General features: G+C 35.0%; 11 protein-coding genes and 6 pseudogenes across 17 annotated transcripts, besides 2 other annotated features; 12 read left to right on the forward strand and 5 right to left on the reverse strand.

The window, feature by feature from the left end:
• Positions 1 to 3,819: part of a mobile genetic element that runs on past the window's edge.
• TVAGG3_0832310 (uncharacterized protein) lies at positions 26 to 286 on the reverse strand (the record flags this gene model as incomplete). The annotated part of the gene is made up of 1 exon (XM_051248531.1): positions 26 to 286. One exon carries the CDS (start codon positions 284 to 286, stop codon positions 26 to 28), a length of 261 nt encoding a protein of 86 aa, XP_051084006.1.
• Positions 332 to 766, forward strand: TVAGG3_0832320 (uncharacterized protein; the record flags this gene model as incomplete). Its single annotated transcript, XM_051248532.1, has 1 exon — positions 332 to 766. The coding sequence occupies one exon, from the start codon at positions 332 to 334 to the stop codon at positions 764 to 766; it is 435 nt and encodes a 144-aa protein (XP_051084007.1).
• TVAGG3_0832330 (uncharacterized protein) lies at positions 794 to 1,343 on the forward strand (the record flags this gene model as incomplete). The annotated part of the gene is made up of 1 exon (XM_051248533.1): positions 794 to 1,343. A coding segment is annotated over one exon (550 nt), but the record flags the coding sequence as incomplete, so codon positions are not given.
• TVAGG3_0832340 lies at positions 2,615 to 2,859 on the forward strand (annotated as a pseudogene). The gene has a single exon. A coding segment is annotated over exon 1 (245 nt).
• TVAGG3_0832350 (uncharacterized protein) lies at positions 3,312 to 3,638 on the forward strand (the record flags this gene model as incomplete). Its single annotated transcript, XM_051248534.1, has 1 exon — positions 3,312 to 3,638. The coding sequence occupies one exon, from the start codon at positions 3,312 to 3,314 to the stop codon at positions 3,636 to 3,638; it is 327 nt and encodes a 108-aa protein (XP_051084009.1).
• A 196-nt stretch (positions 3,820 to 4,015) lies between the features above and the next one.
• Positions 4,016 to 18,087: a mobile genetic element.
• Positions 4,453 to 5,318, reverse strand: TVAGG3_0832370 (annotated as a pseudogene). The gene has a single exon. A coding segment is annotated over exon 1 (866 nt).
• TVAGG3_0832380 (uncharacterized protein) lies at positions 5,429 to 5,829 on the forward strand (the record flags this gene model as incomplete). Its single annotated transcript, XM_051248535.1, has 1 exon — positions 5,429 to 5,829. A coding segment is annotated over one exon (401 nt), but the record flags the coding sequence as incomplete, so codon positions are not given.
• On the forward strand, positions 5,849 to 6,001 carry TVAGG3_0832390 (uncharacterized protein; the record flags this gene model as incomplete). The annotated part of the gene is made up of 1 exon (XM_001320727.2): positions 5,849 to 6,001. The coding sequence occupies one exon, from the start codon at positions 5,849 to 5,851 to the stop codon at positions 5,999 to 6,001; it is 153 nt and encodes a 50-aa protein (XP_001320762.2).
• On the forward strand, positions 6,021 to 6,604 carry TVAGG3_0832400 (annotated as a pseudogene). Its single transcript has one exon. A coding segment is annotated over exon 1 (584 nt).
• On the forward strand, positions 7,669 to 8,648 carry TVAGG3_0832410 (annotated as a pseudogene). Its single transcript has one exon. A coding segment is annotated over exon 1 (980 nt).
• TVAGG3_0832420 (uncharacterized protein) lies at positions 8,935 to 9,795 on the forward strand (the record flags this gene model as incomplete). Its single annotated transcript, XM_051248536.1, has 1 exon — positions 8,935 to 9,795. The coding sequence occupies one exon, from the start codon at positions 8,935 to 8,937 to the stop codon at positions 9,793 to 9,795; it is 861 nt and encodes a 286-aa protein (XP_051084011.1).
• TVAGG3_0832430 (uncharacterized protein) lies at positions 9,909 to 10,283 on the reverse strand (the record flags this gene model as incomplete). The annotated part of the gene is made up of 1 exon (XM_051248537.1): positions 9,909 to 10,283. One exon carries the CDS (start codon positions 10,281 to 10,283, stop codon positions 9,909 to 9,911), a length of 375 nt encoding a protein of 124 aa, XP_051084012.1.
• Positions 10,861 to 11,175, forward strand: TVAGG3_0832440 (uncharacterized protein; the record flags this gene model as incomplete). Its single annotated transcript, XM_051248538.1, has 1 exon — positions 10,861 to 11,175. The coding sequence occupies one exon, from the start codon at positions 10,861 to 10,863 to the stop codon at positions 11,173 to 11,175; it is 315 nt and encodes a 104-aa protein (XP_051084013.1).
• Positions 11,981 to 12,702, forward strand: TVAGG3_0832450 (organellar and viral DNA polymerase type B; the record flags this gene model as incomplete). Its single annotated transcript, XM_001323641.1, has 1 exon — positions 11,981 to 12,702. A coding segment is annotated over one exon (722 nt), but the record flags the coding sequence as incomplete, so codon positions are not given.
• On the reverse strand, positions 14,457 to 15,152 carry TVAGG3_0832460 (protein of unknown function, DUF4106 family; the record flags this gene model as incomplete). Its single annotated transcript, XM_051248539.1, has 1 exon — positions 14,457 to 15,152. The coding sequence occupies one exon, from the start codon at positions 15,150 to 15,152 to the stop codon at positions 14,457 to 14,459; it is 696 nt and encodes a 231-aa protein (XP_051084014.1).
• TVAGG3_0832470 lies at positions 15,371 to 15,821 on the forward strand (annotated as a pseudogene). The gene has a single exon. A coding segment is annotated over exon 1 (451 nt).
• Positions 18,088 to 19,485: 1,398 nt separating the features above from the next.
• Positions 19,486 to 20,881, reverse strand: TVAGG3_0832480 (annotated as a pseudogene). Its single transcript has one exon. A coding segment is annotated over exon 1 (1,396 nt).
• Between the last annotated feature and the right edge of the window lie 183 nt (positions 20,882 to 21,064).

The following is a 21,064-nucleotide window of genomic DNA, read 5'->3' on the forward strand; positions in this document are numbered from 1 at the left end:
TTAGTTCGGATAAAAATAAAACCATTTACTCTTTCTTTGCTTCAGCTTCTTTAGCTTTTGCTTCAGCTTCTTCTCTAGCTTTCTTTGCCAGCAAACGTGGGTTCTTTTGTCTTCCAGCAGCTAATGCAGCAAGTTGTTTTTCACTAAGTTTTCTCTTTGGTCTCTCTGGCTTTTGTTCTTGTTTTTGTTCCTTCAGTTCGGATAAAATTTGCTCGCGAATTTCTTTCTTCAATGCTTCAACATCTATGACCCCTTGGGTCTTGTCCATATGACTTGTCTGAGTCATTTGACTGTAGATAAAAAACTAACTTAAAACTTTAACCGATGTAAAATGAGCTTGTCAAAATCAGAGCGAGAGTCTATTATATTAAATGACGCAAGAGGAATACAACATCCTTTCTATTACGTAAGTCAGAGTAAAGATGGTAAAATATATGTAAGAAAAAGAAAGGTACCATTAGCGAATGCAGAGAGCGACAACATTAAGGTGCATGGCAAGGGTGAAGTCCATGAAGTCCATATAAAACCTTCTGTTCAAACTGAGCCACCAAAAGAACAAGAAGAAAAGAAGCCAGATGTACTTTCAATAACGAACCAAGAGCTTATTGCAAAGTTCGTGAATTTCATTGAAAAACAAACCGAGTCAAAGAACCCTGACCCGCCAGTGAAAGAAGTTGAGACAAAAGAGAATGTACAGTTCATTGAAAATGTCAAGAAACAACTTCCACCACGAATGCCAAGAAGAAGAGTGAGAATAATGAAGTAAATAGATATTTTTATCTGAAGTAAATACATGCAGAACGAACAGCTAAACGAATTTACTCCGGCAGAGCATATTCATCAGATTCGCTCATATTTCGATATCATAGACAATGCAGTTCAAATTGGTGACACTAATAGAAAATATTCTGACGCAAAGATTCCATCACAACCTGGAACTGCTAAAGATAACACATGGGTAACATTCAATCTCTCACCTCCTGGTGAAAATATGTTGGACCTTTACAATACATTCATTACGTATAAAATGGAAGGTCAATTTATTGCAGATAAAGAAATTGGTTCAGGTTCCAATAAAACAAACCCACCAGGATTTTGGATTGGTTTCGATGACGCTTTCTATGCAGTTGCTGGATATCAAATCCTTGCAAATGGTCGTATCGTATATTCTCAAGACAACGCAAGAGAAGAAGCATATATAACTTCAAACTCACAAACTACCGAACAAATAAAGAAAGTAGATGTTTTCTCAAAGACTCGACATGAAGATGTATGGAGTCATTCGGGAACATGCAGAACAGGACAAATTGTTAGTGGTCCAATTACAGCAGGAAAATCATTTGATTTTAAGCTTCGTTTAAGAATTCCTGTTAGAAGATTCCTTCCATTAGAAGCTATTCGATTTATTCCAGCTTTTGCAGGAAACATTCAGCTTAAAGTAAAGTTCAGTAGCGACGCCTTACAATGCACATCTATATCTGTAAATGATATCATTGCTTTCAATCCAACTCTTAAAGTTGCATTTGCTTCAGATTCAAATCCACCGACAAATAAATTTGTTCCATGGAATGAACCATTCACTATGATAACGAAGGCAGTAGAAGCTAGTGGAACAGTTACTATTACAACTGTAACCCAGCAACTATTTCGAACAAAGATGGATTTTAATGAATGTTTCATTCATCCAAAATCATTCTCTTTAGACCCTAACATTTATACAGAACTTGTAGAACATTATACAAACGAGGCTTTATGTTTTCCTGTTAAAGTTATGGATTGGATTCCTATGGACGGTTCATTCTCAAAGAATACAGATAGTTCAAGTGCAACATTTACAGCAGCTTATACGCCTATTAATGTTAAAAGTATTTGGGCACTATTTAGAAAGAAAGACAACTATTATGTTAATTTTGAGAACCCTAAGTTTAAATATCTTCAGCTTTCCATGGGAGCTTATGGAAATATGCCTGCAGAACCGAAAAATCATATGGACCTGTATTTTATGAAATGGTTGCGAACGCTTGCAATACAAACAATGATATGATAGGATTTAATGAAGATGTTATGAGGTCATTGGTGGATGATGGTAGTGTGGAACATAAATGGGATAGCTATGACAACACACATTTCTTATGTGGTTTTCCAACAGAAGTGGACTTTTGCTTCCAGCAAGGTCAAACATCTACTGCTCCAATAACATACAATTGTCTGTTAAAGGACCTATTGAACTAGCAACTGAAAACGTACCAAAGCCACTTATTGGATTTATGAGGGATTGTTGCTTTGCAATACAAGTAAGACAGTCAGGCATACCAATAATAAGACTTGACGACTATAACTTAGCAACTGACGACAGTGAGGAATAAAGGATGAACGTTTATTTTTAAAGCTTATAAATGAGTTCTTCATCAAGCTCTCGTGAACCTTCACCATCTGTGAAACAAACTTTACCAACGATTATGGAGCACCTATTGAATATTTCTTACGAGCTGCAAATGCAAAGAGCGTTCACCAAGGTTAGGTGTTCCACCAGCTCCTGTCAAAAATAGCATTTGGTCAAGTCCTTATATAAGATATGGTCTCCCCTAGGTTTGCTAGCTACAGCAGGACAGTAATGATGTTGAAAAGAAATAAAGCAAATGTTATAAATAATACTGAAGTAGCTGAATTTGAACAAACTCCGACACCATCGCCAAAACCAACGTCAAAACCAACGCCTTCACAAACAAACCTTCAATGACTCCTGAACCTATGGAAGTACAAACTCCTGTTCAAAAGTCAACTCCAAAACCGACTCCAACATTTAAACCAGAACCTACTCCTCAAATAAATCGTAAAACTCCTGCGTTTCCTTACTGAAAAAATAATGTTATTTTTATTTAATTATTAAAATTTTATTTAGAGTAAAATGACGACTAAAGTCACTGAAAGCAATGAAACAAAAATTTTTGGTAGAATACATTAAATCAGGAGCGGTTCCAGAAGGTTTTTACGTTCATACTATGAAGGATGGTAGAGTTCAGTTTAGAAAGATAAAGCAACCATTAGATAGAGAAGGTATATTAAGGAAGATTAAACTTCATGAGGACAACATTGCTGAACTTAGGAAGAAGTTAGAAGAGTTGGAGAAAGGAAGAGAGTTATAAAGTAATGAATTCAAGTGGGTGAAAAAAGAGGTGAAAAAAGAGGTGAGATTTCACCACTTCACCTAAATTTATTTTTGTGCTATGTTTTCATACGTGTGAGGGTGGTGATATCATTAATTTTTAAGTTTATTTTTTAAAATTATTTTTTATTTTATTTGGATGTAAATGACGAAAACTATTGAGATAACAAACTACAACGGTCATGAGTTCAAGAATTTGTTCTTCGTTCCTCGTGAAAATACATTCTATCAGATACGAGGGAGAAAGGGTAAAGTTAGTTTGAGCGTTTATGAAGGAATGAAGAATGGAAAGTTTATACAAGCATACGATACAAACGGTAAGCGTGTTTCATTAGCTTTGTCAAAACTTACTAACATTTATTTTGACAGTGACTTTGACTCTGACGATTGGAGCGACAGCAGCGATACTGAAGAATATGAACTATTGTGTGAAGCACAGCAATGGGAAGAGTTGCAATACTTTTGTAAGTGAGAACGTTTATTTTTACAGTAGTGAGGTGAAGTGGTTGGCAGCTTTATAAATATTTAAGGTTAAGTTGGTGTTTGTGTTTGTGTTGTAAAATATACGTTAACGGTTTTGTAAAGTGTCAAATTCACAAGTATTGCGTATGGAGGAACGCAGTGCCTCCGTACACGAGATATGTATACTAACTTTATAGATATAAAAGATATAATGCAATAGAAAAAACGAGAATAGTATACTATTATGAAGATGACAGAAATAAATATTATAGTCAAGATTTTACCTACCCTGAAAACATAAGATTATATTATAAAAAATATTCTGACACAAACCAGAAGAAACCTGAAATAGTTGCACTATATTTTAAGTTCAAAAGAGACAATCCTATAATGTCTCATATGTTTGATTTAATGAACCCAGTAGGTTCTATTTATACATCTATGGAAGCAAGAGGTCCTCAAGTAATGTTTGGTGTTGGTGCATGGGAACAAATAGTCGACAGGTTTTTGTATTGTGCAAACTCTTCAAAGGAAACAGGTGGAAGTAAAACGATTTCAGGTGAAAATTTACCTGCACACAGTCACTACATAGATTTAAGTACATCTCAAGCAGGTTGGCATAAGCATAGATATTGGGATTGGTCAGAATGACAAAAGGTAAAGGATATGATGTTAAAGACAACGTTAAGTTTGCTATAAATTGTTACTGGATAACACTGAGGGAGGAGGAAACCATACACATCGTTTCAGGATATACACAAACAACGGGACAAAGTAAAGACTACATGCCACCTTACATGACAGTTTACGCATGGTATAAATGCTTAGTCGTCATTTTCAACTTCTTTAGCATATTCGTCAGGAGTTGTCTTATATTTGTTAGGAACTGTCTTTGAAAGTATACCACCTTGAACTTTGACAAGTTTGAAACGAGGTCTGACAATAGTAGTTTTATCTTCTGCTTGCAGTGTGTACATTTTGCCATGTTTGCCTAAAACTTCATAATATTCTCTTGTATACTTTCTTCTATTTTTACGAACACGAATGTGAGTACCTGTCGGGTTCCCATTGTTGTCATAGTCAATAGTATTTTCATATGGGTCGCGTTTAGGTATTTCTATTTTTACTTTGTCACCTTTCTGAAGTTTGAAGCCCGGCATTCTTTCTTGTTTGTCTCTTTTGACTAAATTATTAAATATATAGTCTTTCTCTAAGTCAGGGTTGTTTTTCATTTCTTCGGGGAGTGGTTTCCCAAACCTTTTTGTTTACGGCTATTGTAAATATTTAAAACTTGTCTCATCTTTGCCATGGAGAAGTGTCTATATTTGTCGTCATATGACATTTCATTTGCTTCACCACCTTGTGGTTGGTTTAAGTCTCTTAACATTTTTATACAACCGTCAATGACACCAAGAGCAGAATGGTTTTGGTCGACAATGAAATATTGGTTTACATTTTTTGAACGCAGATAGTTTTTTACATCATCTGATTTGAAAGAACTTTCACAGTCAGATGTCAGTTTTGTTGGATGGTATTTGTCAACGAATATTGTCAAAGCAGTTTTCACATCTAAAATATTTTTGGACCATAATGGTATGGCTTCACAGTATCTTGTGTTTTGACCGACAAATATTAGCCAGTATGGTGGTCCATCTTCTCTATACCTCGGAATGTTTTCCAAGATATCCATAAACCAAGCATTTGGTGTTGAACTAAAGATTTTTATCATGAGTGCTTTTTTTGTTGCTTTAGAAACATAGGGGTCCTTGTTTGGATTCGTCATTTTTTAACCTATAAGAAATGGGTTTATTTGGCGCATTAGCAGGAGTTGCATCCAGATTTTTGCCCGCAGTGGGAACAATAGCCAGAGGTGTATTTGGAGTTGGAAGGAAGATTTTGAGTACATTAGGTATACTTAAAGAGAAAGCACAACCTATTATACAAACTGTACAGAAAGGTTGGGATGTAGCACGAGATGCAACAAATCTTATTCCAAATCCTGAAACAAGAGGAAAAGTTCAAGGATGGATGGACAATGTAGGAAGACAAGCAGGAAACTATTATAACAAAGCAAATGACTACTATAACCAAGCAGGACACTATATGGACCAAGGTGAAAGATTCTTTAACAGAGGATATAACCATGCACAACAGTGGGTAAACAATAACCAACCCAACCACCTCAAACGTGGGGAATGTAAAGTTTTTTACTGAGATGAAATGAACAATACAGCATTGAGACAAATGGGTTCAAGATGGATTTGTCGACTTCCAGCAGTTACACAACGTGTTTGTCAAGTTCTTCCTATACCTCAGGAAGTTTTAGACCGACTTAAAAAACCTAAACAACCAGTTGAAAACAAACCAAACTAAAATTTTTTACTGAGATGAAATGACCGAAGAAGTTGAAACGGTAGATTTGACACCACAAACAAAAAGTTCAGAACCATTGTCAAAACCTGTCAAAGAACTTACAGATGAAGAGAAAAATTCAATAATAGAAAGTGCCAGGTCTGGAAATACAAACCCTAACTACAAAGTCACTTTTCATAAAAATGGAACGGCAAGTATCTCAAAAAAGAAACAGACTCTCACAAATAAAATATTGAAGTCTGAAGGAGCTTTCGAGACAACAGATGGAAAAGTTTACTTCACTGACCAACAGTTCATTATAGAACATCTCATTGACTTAGAGTCGAAATATTCTAAACTTTACAACAAACACAAAAAGTTGAAAGGAAAACAAAAACAAATGGCATATGATATTTATGAAGATGTTGACGACACAACTGTTCCTGCAAGTGAAGTAAAGTCAGAGAACCGAAAAGTGACGAAAAACCGATAGAAGAAGAAAAACCAAAAACTGAAGATAAACCAAAACCAAAGTTTAGTTTCCAAACTAAACCAAGTCAACCTTCATTAGCTGGTATGGGTTGGCGTCAAAGACTTATGGCAGCAGGCGGTTATGTTAAGTAAAGAAAAAAATATTTTTTTTCTTTTTATAAAAATGCCCCCATATAGAATGGATAGAAAATCTGCTAGAATAAAAGCAGAGTTGCAAAGATATGGTTGGAGAGTTTCGAAGAAGTTTAAATATAGGAAGGGAAGACCCATAAAAGTCTATGACAAACTGGCTGGTCTGACCTACGAAATGGATTTGGAAACAGCACGTGCAAATTATCCAAACAGACTAGAGAGGTTAGAAGAAGAACGTCTTATGGACATGCCTTTCGATGTTAGTGAACCTCAAGTTGAAGGACACGACGGCTTTGCCAGATTCTACTGGAAACATGACGAACAATTGCATCCTTTGAGAAGGAAAAAAGGTAGTGCAGAGGATGGTCATGCTCCCATGGAAAGAACAAGATATGCATATGAAAAGTATCGTGAAGTTAGAAGTCAAATTACATCTGGTCGAACCTTTACAGTAAACTTTGACGAAGGAAAGAACAAAGAAGGCTTCATGGGAGTACTTGCTGCAATTCAAGACGGAAATAAGAAAGGACACAATCTCAGATTGACCATAACAGATTTGGATGGTCACATTTACTATGCAAATGGCAATGAACAAACAGCTGCAAAACTTCTTGACGCTTTCAAGACTACAAAGAGAGAACAAATGGTTGACTCCGACTCAGACATTTTGAATGCAATTGAAGGAATTGCAAGTGTCAAGTTCGAATGGTACCAACCTAACCCTCAAGCAGTCAGACAACATGCTGGATACTTCCCGTTCATAAATAAGTCTGACATTGACTTGACAAGGTATGGAATTTACAATTCAATTGAAACAATTGTCAATGAACCTTGTATTCTTACATGTCTCAGGAACTCTGGTCTTGTTACAGAAGAGAAGATGAAGTACCTTGAGTCATGTGTGAAGACAAGGTACATTCTCAGAGGTCAATTGGCAAAAATTGCACCGTTGGCAAATGTCAATATCCGAGTCAACATACCTACAGCTAAAGGCTTCACATGACGACTATGTTGTTGAGTTCAATTTACCATGGTTGAAGATTGTAATTGTCCACAACCACTTCATGTTGAACGAAAGTCTTACAAACCCATTGTTCGGAAAAGGCAAGTGCAACATTGTCAGAGCTGTAAACATTCTTTTCGAGAAAGGTTTGTTGGAACCAATTCCAGATGACAAGCTGACAGAAACTTTTGTACCAAAAGACGAAACAAACTTTTCACTGTTAGCAAGACCAAAAGTTGTTCCAGACAAAGTTCTAGTACAAAAGAAGTACACAATTCCACAAGGAGTTGGATTGTTCGGATACCAACCTGAACCAGAAGAACTTCCAATGAGGTTGCAAGAACTTCAAGATGCTATAAACAAACTTCCATTGAGACATCCAATTGACGTCAAATTGTATTGGAGAGCATCTGAGTTAGGTCAGAAGGTTTTATATGAAACAGGTTGCTTCGACGATGTTTATGAGATAACAGGAGAAGTTTCTCAGAAGATAAGAGACTCACTTGAATTTCCACAAACTGGACCAATTGGTTGCGACAAGTTCGACTCAAACGAAAAGATATACTATGTCGACCTTAACGCTGCATACATGAGGTTTGTCCAATATATTCCGACTGGAATTCCAAACGAAGATGGTGAGTTCCCGGGAAGGAACTATACAGTTGGAAAAGTCATACAACAACTGTATGATATTAGGAAAGCTTCAAACCCCAAACTTGCAATGACACTCAAATTGCTTATGAATTCGACATGGGGATATTCCATTAAGAAACCTCAAGAGATGAAGAGTAAACATTATGAGAAGGTCGACAACTTTGTTGAAAGGTTTTCTCCTTTGTTTTGAAGTACGAATTCACTCAAGGTCAAAGTGGCTTAGTAACCACATTAAAACCTATTGTCGAACATTGGTCTTACCCTCAGTTCGCAAAGGCAGTCCTTGACAACTACAACAAATTCTTCTCCGAAGTCAAATCGAAAGTTGTGGTTTACTATGAGAACATTGACGCACTCATGACGAACGAAGAAGGATACAACAAACTCATTGAAATGGGAATGGTCAGTGAAAAGATGGGCTGTTTTAAGCTAGATAAGGTATTTTCTGAAGTTCATGTCCTCTCCAAGCGTAAGTACTGGGGCATACTTGAAGACGGCACAGAAATAAAACATTGCATGAAATAAAAATTTATTTTTAAAAAAGTGACATTTTTTAATTTTATTTGAAATGTACGCTGAGTTTGTTGGAGAAGACCGTTGGGAAACTTGTTTGTTAGATGAGAAATATGAAATGGCATACTATTTTAAAACAATATATTTTTACATATATTAAATGCTTCAGGTTGAAAAACAAAGAACAAAAGTAGCAGATACAAAACCGTTAGACTATATCTTTACAAATGCTGGTAGGACTATTTCAGATGAAGAAATTTCATCCCGAATATACAGGTTTGACTATCCAATTCGTTGGCTTCAAAGTCCTTCAGATGCAAAGGCAATAGGATTTAGAAGAGTTTTGTTTTCAAATAGAACTAACGCATTTATGTTCGCAGTATATTTTCATGGGCAGTATAAAGGTTCTGGTGGTCTAATAGACAAATTTGACGAAATGAGAATCTTTACAGTTCGTTCAGACGAAAGTCTTGAGAAAACTCTAAATGACTTTCAAACTCAAATGAACAAATATTATTGGGAATTTCAAGAAAAATACGACTCTTTACTAAATGGAACATACTATCTGAAACTAGAATATGACAAGATGAACTCCACCGTTTCATTTCAAAAGATTGAAATTAACCCTCCAAGAGATACAGAGTTTTTATTTTGGAAAGTAGACAAACGTTCTTGGGCACAATTTCTTCGGTTACTAAACCAGAACGAACCATTACCACCAGATGGTCCATTTAAATTTATACTTCCACCAGCAGATTTGACAGTTTATAGAAACGTGTTTGACCCTCAAAATGTTATGTGTCATGCAAGTTTCAGTTCAAGCAACAATAGTTTTCTATGTATTGGTAAGGACTTTTATGACTTTGCTTCTAAATTCTACGAACCACCTAGTAACAGTTTCTCTGACTTTCAAGTTTGGTTCACAACAAATGGTGTGCAACATATTATTCCATTGTACTATGACTTTTATCTCGAATTGTCTTTCATATATAACTACGGAAAAGTGCTGAAAAAGTATTGAATGTGAAGATATTAGAAAATAACATTTTTTCTAACATCGTAGAAAACTCATGAAAACAATTTATTTTAAAACTTTCACAAAAAACATAAAAAAGTGAAGTTAAACGTTAAGGTTTACTGAACTGGTTGGATGTCGCCTTCACAGGTTATGTAGAATGGCTGACCAGAGAAGTGGAACAGTGCTCTGAGAATTTGTATAATTCGTGGAATTGGACTCTCTCTGTTTGGTATTTTTATCCAAGGACGCTTGGCAAAGAACTTGAGAAGAGCTTCTTTCTTTGCTTGCTTTATGTCGTCGAAAGGAGTGTTTTCTGGTATTTGAATTGGAATTCCAGTCGAAGTCTCGAGCTGAAGTGTAGACCTTCCAGAAATAGCGGTGAACTTGACCTTGGGCTTCATGACCTTGCGCAAGTAGTCTTTTACGCAGTTGTTAATTTCAATTAGGTAAACTGCCTCGTCAAATCCTTCTGGCATTCCGAGTCCTTCCATCCGACAGAAAAAATTTTTCCCGACAACAGGAAAAGTTTTTCCGGACAACAGGAAAAGTTTTTCCGGACAACAGGAAAAGTTTTTCCGGACAACAGGAAAAGTTTTTCCGGACAACAGGAAAAAATTTTCCCGACAACTGGAAAAAAATTTCCTTCCGACAGAAAAAATTTTTCCTTCCGACAGGAAAAAATTTTCCAGTTGTCTGTCCGTAAACCATTCAAATTTTCGAAAATTGAGAACTTTTTGGTCGAACTTCAGGAAAAATTTTTCCTTCCGACAGAAAAAATTTTTCCTTCCGACAGAAAAAATTTTTCCGGACAACAGGAAAAGTTTTTCCGGACAACAGGAAAAATTTTTCCGGACAACAGGAAAAGTTTTTCCGGACAACAGGAAAAGTTTTTCCGGACAACAGGAAAAGTTTTTCCGGACAACAGGAAAAGTTTTTCCTTCCGACAGGAAAAGTTTTTCCTTCCGACAGGAAAAGTTTTTCCTTCCGACAGGAAAAGTTTTTCCGGACAACAGGAAAAGTTTTTCCGGACAACAGGAAAAGTTTTTCCTTCCGACAGGACACAAACGAATGTCCCACGTCCCACCAACCCAGTCCATTCCCAAACCAGAGGAACCTAAAGCACCAGCCCCTGCACCTCAGTTCCAGCAAGTACCTCCGATTTACTACCAATTTCCACCTCAAGGTTACTACCCACCACAAGGCTTCCCGAACTATCCTCCTCAGCCTATGCCTTACTGCCCCAACCCTTGGATGTTCCAGCAATTCCAATCTCAATCCAAATCGAAGAGAGACCAAGAGTTCGAAGAAGGTCTGAACCGTTTACGCAAAGATTATGCTACTGCCCCTATTGAGAGAAAGTTGTTCCCGGACCAAAAAATATAATTTAGGTGAAGAGGTTAGATCTCACCTGTTTTTTCACCTCTTTTTTCACCTCTTGAATTTTCATGACTTCTTCGTAAATGTTTTGTCAAGACTTCTTCGTAAATGTTTTGTCATGACTTCATCGTAATGAGTGTAAAGGACCCAAAAATAAAGTTTATGTTAGAATGTTAGATCTAACACGTTTTCTAACACGTTTTCTAACACGTTTTCTAACACGTTTTCTAACCTCATGAATTTTCATGAATTTCCTTAAGATAGAAAAAATAAAGTTAGTTTTATTTTTTTATTTTGTATAAAAGATATGATTTCAGGGATTTTTTTGACGAAGTGTTACTCTTCACTTCGTCAAAAAATAACAGTTATATAATGAAAAAGTGTCATTTTTTGTATTTTTTTGTATAAAAGATATGATTTCAGGGATTTTTTTGACGAAGTGTTACTCTTCACTTCGTCAAAAAATAACAGTTATCTAATGAAAAAGTGTCATTTTTTTCATTTTTTTGTATTTGACGAGAATGTCGGGTAGATGGTTAGATCTAACACGTTTTCTAACCTCTTGAATTTTCATGAAATTTACACCAAAAATAAAGTTTATGTTAGAATGTTAGATCTAACACGTTTTCTAACACGTTTTCTAACATGGTCTAAAACTCTCGAAAATCATGAAATTTACACCAAAAATAAAGTTTATGTTAGCATGTTAGATCTAACACGTTTTCTAACCTCTTGAATTTTCATGAATTTTCCCGAAATAAAAAATAAAGTTAGTTTTATTTTTTTTATTTTTTTATTTTGTATAAAAGACATGATTTCAACAATAGGTTCTACAACACTTCAAACAACAGCACCAAACTCGTTAGTCATGAATCCTACGTCAATGTTAGTAGAGATGAAAAGCTTCATTCCTTCTTCATATACTTTTGAAACAGAAATCCAGAAGATAAAGCAGGAACTTTTAACATGTAATTTAGACTGTAGTGCGAAAGATGAAACAAATGAACAGTATCTTTATGAAATGGAGGACATTATTGACCATTTGCCTAAACTACCTGAAATTCAGCAACAAAAACTAACCATTCCTGAATTCGACGAAATTGAAGTCAAAGCAACTGACTCAGTAGAAATAAAGAAGTTCATACGAAAGGTAAACTATGAGTTTCTAGGATTTCATTGCAACCATAAAGTTATGGACAAAGATTGCGACATGGTATATAAGAATGTTTCTGACATATATAAATCTGAAGAATTTAAGACCTACGACAACTTTGTTTCGTTAGTTGCTGAATGTGTTTGGCAGATAAGAGATAAAGATAGAAGATGTAAAGTATGGAACAAACAAATAAGACCCGCTATGTTTGAGATGAAGAGAGCAATTGACGCCTTGGTTGTTTTAGCAGGTAAGGTTTCAGAATATAACGCAAAAATGAACCCGCAATGTTCTAAATGTAAGGCAGCAATAAGAAAATATAACTACTCCGTCAAAGAGATAGAAAGAATGAGAAACGACTATGCTGACTTAAAGAAAGAAGCAGAAAAGCCAGCAGAAGATAAAATGGACATGTTGACATTTCTGAACAAAAACTATCCAACTGCAGAAGATTTCCTTCTATCTGACGTCAAGAAGAAATATAAAGAAACTTTCGGCATAGTTAAAACATTCGATATCCTCAGCGAAGAAATAGAAGCTACAAAACTGTTTAGAGTCATGAACCATCGCAACATATACCATGTAAAACGCTTGTAAATAGTTATGTTAGAAAACAGGTTAGAAAACGTGTTAGATCTAACATGCTAACATAAACATTATTTTTGCTGAATTCCGTATGAAAATTCATGAGTTTTGTGTGTTTTAGACCATGTTAGAAAACGTGTTAGAAAACGTGTTAGATCTAACATGCTAACATAAAATATATTTTTGGGTCCTTTACAATGAAGTCTTGACAAAACATGGAATCTCTTCCCTCGGAAAACCGAGAGAAGCAATCATATGACAAAGTCTTGACAAAACATGTACGATGAAATCATGAAAATTCATGAGTTTTGTGTGTTTTAGACCATGTTAGAAAACGTGTTAGAAAACGTGTTAGATCTAACATGCTAACATAAACATTATTTTTACTGAAAAATGACCAAAAATCTGAGTAAAATGGCATATGCTTGCTTCCCTCGGAAAACTGAGAGAAGAGATTCCGTACGAAAACAGTGAAGAACAGCGAGTAGGTAAGAAACCTTAGTCGCCAAAACTCTATGAAAACAGTGAAGAACAGCGAGACCGACTTCCTTCGGGGTCGCCTAAAACTCATGAAAACAGTGAAGAACAGCGAGTAGGTAAGAAACCTTAGTCGCCAAAACTCTATGAAAACAGTGAATTTCCTTAAGATAGAAAAAATAAAGTTAGTTTTATTTTTATTTATTTTTTTATTTTGTATGTAAGGACAGATATGTCAACATCAGAGAACACAACAACTGCTATCGTTCATGAAGCCATAAATGAAGAATATGAGTGGGTTCAGTTTAACAAACAACTCCGTCTCATTCGTTCGGTCAAAGACGATATGTACCAAATGCAAAGTATTTTGACAGCATGTTTTGCTCCAGACACTAAACACGCAGACAACTGGTTCAAAAACCAAAGCACACAAGAACTTTTGAGTGAAATTTCTCTAGACCGACTTTTTCGGTCTTGCATAAAACACATGAAAATCGTAAAAATTTGCCAATAAATTTAAGAGGATATTATGTACATAGACTTTTAGTAAATGCAGTTGCAATGTGGGCTTCTCCTCGTTATGCATGGCATGTTTACAGACTTCTTGACGAAATTCATAGACAAGAACGTGAAGAGATGGAAAAGAAACTTCAAGCAAAAGATGAAGTCATTGAAGCAAAAGACAAAAGCATTCAGAAAAGAATACCACGTTCGGTACCAAAAGGTAAGGAAAAGAACTATAAGTATATGATTTATACTGAAGATATGGAGAAAGAAGAAGACAGTGACATGGTTATGTTGCATTTAGTCAGAAGAAACAACAAAAGCTTTTACGACCTTGCTAAGATTTACAAATCTGACAGAAATTGGTTCTATCGCGAAAACTTACCGATTTCAATGACTCCAAATGAAGATGTGAAACAAATAGTTCAAGATACGTTACCTCAAACACACTATGATATTAAAGGTTGTACAATACTTACCTTCAAAGAAGATTTGCCATTGTTAAAGGAAAAAATAACAGAGTATTTTGACAACTTCAAACAAGCAGAGTAAATGAACTCTTTATTTTTCAAGCTTGACTTTTTACAATTTGAACTTTGTTCGCGTAGATATGAATTCTGAAAGAAGTATGAGGGTCTTGTATGACTTTATATTTCTCCCATAGTTCATATCTGTCAAACTTACCTGCCATGGACTCTTTCATAAGTTCCATGAAATCGTCTTCGGACAATCCGGGGAAAAGTACAATGTCAGTAAGTATTCTCTTTACATCCTTACTTAAACTCTTGGCTGTCTGTACACAAATGACAACTGAAATGTTAAAGTGCCTAAGTTTCTTAAGAATTCGACACATATCTTGTTCTCTATTCTTAAGCAAAGGATGAGAAGCAAAGTCATCTAAGATAAGAAGACATCTATGAGGGTAAGTCTTCCAATCGTAAGATTGCAATTTCTTCGAAATGTATTCTATCTCTTTCTGTTTGTTTCTGAAGTGTTTCTTCTCTAATATTCTCTGCATTTCCTCATTTGGGTCTTTAAACTTAGAATTTATATACTCATTTATAGCATTGTACTTCAAAACCCTTCTTTGGTACTTCTTTATCCAATCTAACAACTCAGTATCCTTTATACATACTAACTTAGACTTCTTTATAATATCTTTGAACGAATTGACGGTTTGGTCAAATTGACCAGAAGTACTACAAATGACAACTAACTCATAAAATGGGTTCTTCTCATCTAGTTCTTGTTGTTGTGCAGCCATTTTAAGATAAGTGAAAGTCTTACCCGACCCAGGTGGTGCAATTAGACCTGTTATACCATTCTGAGCAAATAAGAAACTTGTCATGTATAGGTTTTATCTGAGCATTTTCTAACTTCCTCTTGTTCTTGTTTAAAACATTCTCAAATTTCTTGTCAATGTCAGCAAACTTTTTTTCTAACATATTTTTAGAAAAATTAAAATTTTTATCTTTTAGAAAAATGTCTAGCGATTTCGCTATCTATATTCGAGACAAACTTTTCGACAGCAAAACATCTGTCGACCATAAAATCTTACATAGTGTAAACAAGAAAGGTGAATTTGTTCTAAGTTCTGTTTCTGGGAATATGACAAGAACCATAAAACATTAAGCAGAGCAGTCTTAAAATTTGTCAATGACAGACTTGTTGACAGAGATGACGCCGATTGGAAAGATGAAGTCCAACAAAAGTTCTTAGAATGCAAAGAAGACACATGCGCTGTTCTTGAAAGATGAAATAGAAAACAGAATAGATGAGCTATTAAAGGACAAAGAACTTTTACATAAATATAGTTGCGCCAAATTTGACATAACTCCACCAGAAAGAAGAAGAAAGAAAAGAAAGAAAAAAAGTAGAAGAAGAGAAGAAAGAACCAGAGCCAGTTCCAGAGAAAAAGAAATTTGACATGTAAAAATAAAATTTTATTTTTAGAACATTTCTGGGTCAATGTCAATGTTCTCTTCCTCTTTAGGAGTAAACACTGGCTTAGACTCTAAAATCTTTTTACCAAATTTACCTTGAACTTCAACTATCTTAGACTCATAATATTCATAGTCGTCTGCTTTCTTTGGTTCATAAGGTATAACAAGTTTGTATGCTTTGCCTTCTTTAAGGTTTGAGAACCTTCTGTCAAAACTTTCTTTGACTGCTAACAACCTTCTATGTCTAAGTCTTCAAATTTTCGCACCATTTTTAGTCACAATAGCAAACTTAACTGGTTCGATGTTCCAACTTTGCTGAATGAAGACTTTTCAAAAATGGTAGAAGTAAACATTCAAATATGTGAATGGGTCTAGTTCTTCTTTAAGTCCTGACATGTACTTGTTTTACTGAGATGAATTTTGCCATCTTTTTCTATCGGAATAAAAAATATTTTTTTAAAATTTACTCATAAAAAATTTTCTTTGTAATATACACCATTCTGAACATCTAAAAGACTTTTGACATTTGCCAAGAATGTTCGTTTAGACGCTGTCATATAACCATATTCTTGACAATATTTGTTTATACGAATCGTACAATGGACCTTTCATCTAAACACACTCAAAGTCCAGTTTCATCTATGAACAGTTCATATACACTCTTGTTTGCTTCTAACAATGTTTGTCTCTCTTCGGTATGTGGAATTTGTCTTGGATTGAACTTAGAAATATCTAATGTCATGAAATATGAGAACAAGTGGTTGTAAAAGTCAGATGTCAAAGTTTCTGCTAAGTCGTCAAAATATTCTGTATCTTGCATATGAGCTTCTGACGTTCTGACAACTACATATCTTCTTCAGAACTTTCTAATTTCATCGGAACAGCATTGTTTGAAACCATAATGAAGTTTGCAACATTTCACAAACTCTTTGGTCTTTATATTTTTCTTTCAACAACTCCAACTTTGTCTGTTATAAGACTCTTCAAAGCATCTGAGTTCAAAACTTTTGTTGTATCTATACTTTGAAGTTCATTGCAAACTATAAGTTTCATATTCTCTATTGAGAGTTAAACTTGCCACAGATGTTTTCTAAGTTTGTCATATTTCGGGTTCGAATAGCCCTAACAGTTTGCATAAGATATCTGTAAAGAATGTGTTCTTACCAGTTCCTTGTTTTCCAATTATAATGAGAGCAGTTTTCATTTTTAGCATTGGATGTTGTAAGATGTTTGCAAACCAACATAAGATATACTCATAAACCTTTTCGTTTCCATTGCATATAATTTCTTTGACATGGTCTAACCAAGCTTCTATAATATTTTCTTTCCATTCTACTTGTTCGTATTTATATCCAGTGAAGATAGAATAGAAGTTTGGAGAAGGTGTATAGAACTTTATACCTCGAACTGAAAAATCTTCTAATTTGACAATAAGATATCCCAAGCATCTAACATCTTCATGCCAACTTGTACAACTTTTATTTTCTTAAGTTTCTGTCTACATTCTTGTTCTGAACTATTGTCGCTTTAGGTTTGTTAAAGACTACATCCCATTCTTTCATAACATAACATTCTGGGGCAGAGTCGACATAAATGACTAAACGTTTCAAATTCTCGACTGCTTTGTTTATAGTCTCTAAATGGACACATATTTCTGAATGCTTGGAAGTCATAAAAATCTGAAACATCTATTCTGTACATTTTTATAAAAAATAAAAAAAATATTTTTTTATTCTTGACTTTGTTGTTGCATTGTTGGCATTTGTTGCATTTGTTGTCTTGAGCTATTTGTTGTTGAAGTTGTTCTTGTAATACAATACTTTCACCAGTTGCATCTTCCAATTCGAAACTTTCTGCCGTCATTGACAAATACATAGGACATAAAAGTTTTACAGGAACAAAGTTTGCGTCAACTAATGTCAACGTTATACTTGCCAAAGTGTTTGAGTTCACTAAGGTTGAAAATTCTGCATTCGAATGAACAATAGGCAAACCAGCAGAGAAAGTATTGTTTATACGCATAAGTATCTTTTGGTCATAATAGTTTCTGTCAACATTCGAATAACACTTTGAACCTAAGTTTGAAACAATATATAAGATTGGTGTGCTTAATGTCAATGGAATAGACATTCCTTGTATGACACCTTTTCCTGTTATAGGAAACTGTTGGTAGTAAAAACCAGAAATAAGTTTTGTATTATAGCTCATATCGTTTATAGTAAACTCAGTCGGACATCCAAACATAATGAAACCTGCTCTAGTTGCAGCACATGTTACACCCGTACTTAAAGTATTAAATAAGTCAACAAAACCTGTTGGTGGTATATCTGAGTAAGTATCTTCAAAGGAGTATTTTTTACCATTCACAACAATAAAGTCTTCTGGTGTCAAAAGAGCAAAACAGGCTTTAGTCGTCATTGTGTTTAAAGTTTTTACAATACCGTCCTTGAGGACTTTGTAAGTTTGTTGTTATAGAATTATGACTCAGGGTTTTTAGTCGTAATAGTATAAACCATTATATCTTCTACCATTTACTTAGCAAATAAATTTTAATGAAATGTTGTGGTCGTCAAATATTTTATGACGTCTGGGAAACTATACTTTAAGTTCAACGTTTCACCTCCTTTCATAACGTATATCTTGTCAATGACATTATATGAAACACCACAGCAACTAATGTCGGGTTCTATTTCTTTGATGTTTATATCGTCTGCCTCTGTCAAAAGTTTCAATAGTTCTTTCAAAACTTCATGAGGTGCAATGAATATGAGTTCACTTTTACAGGGTTGTGTTCGACCAAGTTTAACATTATACTTAAAGCTTGACAAATCTTCTCCTGAGTTTGAAGTTTGTCTTTCAGTTGTTGGTAGTCATTTCGAATATCTGCAACAGAACTTAAGTCTCTGCTAACTTCAGGATATGTTGGTTGTTCTTTTACAGGAACAATTGTTATACCATCTTCGTCTTCGTATGGTTTCCCCACTTCAACATCTCTGTCTTTGACATTGACAATAACACTTTGACTGTTTGTTTGAGTTGGTGAATTTAACTTCACATCTGCCACCGCCATTAAACCTTTTGAAACACTTACGCTTCTATTTTTCGGAAATGACATTTTACTTAGAATAAAAAGATGGACGTATTCGGATATCTCTTCGAATTGAAGCAAAACAAGGTTTACACACACAAACAATACAAATACATTGACAGAATAGTTCTTTATACAAACAATGGTAAATGTTATAGAATAGCAATATTTGCTGAACCTAAATATTTTCATAAAGCAAAGAAAGTTGGTATAACTGAAATGGTGAAAGTTCTTGAAGCAGACAAAAATATAACAACAAAACTTACAGATATTTCTAAAGGTAAGTTTATCTTACAATATTATGTCAAAACTGGCGTACTGTCAATATTTGACGGAGAGAAGTCAGTTCAAGAACAACTTACTGACCTGCTGCCAAAATCTGCTCGATGGAAGCTGTCGTTATGCCAATCTGAGGAGCCCCAGCAGGTTTCATCGAACGAATCTTCAAAAGAGCATCTTCCGTGAAAAGTGCTATTGGTTTTGTAAACTTCTTTGCTCTCAGTTCATCTGGACCGTCTCTGTCACTAGTATATTGTATTTGTACAGTACCAACAGTTGAAATACCACCATAAAGTCTTCTGAGTCAGCAAATGGAATGCCAAGCCAAAAGTTTGAACGGTCTCCATTTGTATATTGAGTTTTTTTGACCTCCTGTATGAGTCCATACTTTCACATATGGCATAATAGAACTTTGCATTTCAGGGTTAATGGTCGTTGTGAAGTTGTTGTTAAAGTTCATAGCATCTAATGTCAAGTTGTATGACCTCATATCCTCAACTGTAGAATATTCTTCTCTTGGATAATATTTGCCATCTATGTTTATATGATATTTAATACCGGGGTTGTAGAAACAAGAATAGTCATTTATAGTTCGTCTGAACAGTACAAACATAGTATCTGCATGTTTCAATTGCAGTTGTTAAAGCAATATCTGTTCTTGCACCTGGGTCAGCACTTTGGTTTCCAACTTCACCTGCAAAGTCTTTGACAGATATTTGGTGTATAGGGAACATAAGTGGAACTGCAATATATTTGGCAGCTAAAGCATTTGAAATATCTGGGTCCAACATATAAAGCAAGTCTGCTTTCTATTCTCTTGCATTCAAACTTTTCGCATGTGAACTTAACTGGGTCCCAAGCAGTTCCAGCAGCATTGAAATAATAGTTTACTTCATTGTTGAAGTTTGAGAAACCAAAGTCTAAGTCAACTTTGTCTTTGCAAAAGTCGGCGAATGACGTTTTATTTGTTCCCATTACGTCTGTAAGAGTGAATGGGTCTTGTGTTGGTGCAATGACTAAGTTATTTTTGCTTGGAGTAAGTTCGATAGAAATTTTTCCTGCCCAGTTTGGCAAGTATCTAAAAACCTGAAGATGAGGAAAGATGACAAAGGAACTCTAAGTTTCAGTTTTACTTTAGTGGCAGCAGTTCCATCTGAACCAGAAAGGTTAACATAAACTCCTGGAACGTTAGGGTCAAGTCTTCTTATTTTCTCAATAGTTGCATACTGGTCTGTTTGTTCTCTAGCTTGTGGTTGTACTGAGTTTCTCAAAGCGAACCATTCATAGTTTGCCCATGTTACTGTTTGAACTAAGTCAGAGTTAGAATATATCTTATATCCATGAAAACTTCTGGAGCATATTGGTATCCGACATAGAAAATTCCATTGCAACCTTTCTTGTCAGACAACTTGGAAGAAGGTTTTATTTCAATGTCTTGTTCCACGTATAAGAATGAGTTGTCAATAGAAATAATATGAAACCTGTCGCAAGCAATATCTACTGTTGTTGAAGAACCTTCTCCAAACTCACCTACGTTTCCATAAGAAACAGCAGTTGTATATTCGTAAGTTCCAGGAACTATTTCTGACTTCTAATGGCATTGTCGCATTCGTTATACCATTCGGAAACATTTCCGTTCATGGCATCCAAAACTGTTGGCGTTATATTCTGAGCGGCGTACATTTCATATGGGTAAAATATAGAATAGTTGGATTTATTTGTCATAATTGTTTCGTACCAAGCTTTACTTTCTTCCTGACTGAGTTTTTAACTCTTCTTTTTCCTTCATTGCCACTACTTTCACTAGATGAAGTTACTTCTTCACTACTTTCACTTTGTTCTACTCTTCTCTTCTTCTTTGGTGTC

Source organism: Trichomonas vaginalis, chromosome VI, assembly GCF_026262505.1.
Source record: "Trichomonas vaginalis G3 chromosome VI, whole genome shotgun sequence".
NCBI classification, from domain to species: Eukaryota; Parabasalia; order Trichomonadida; family Trichomonadidae; genus Trichomonas; species Trichomonas vaginalis.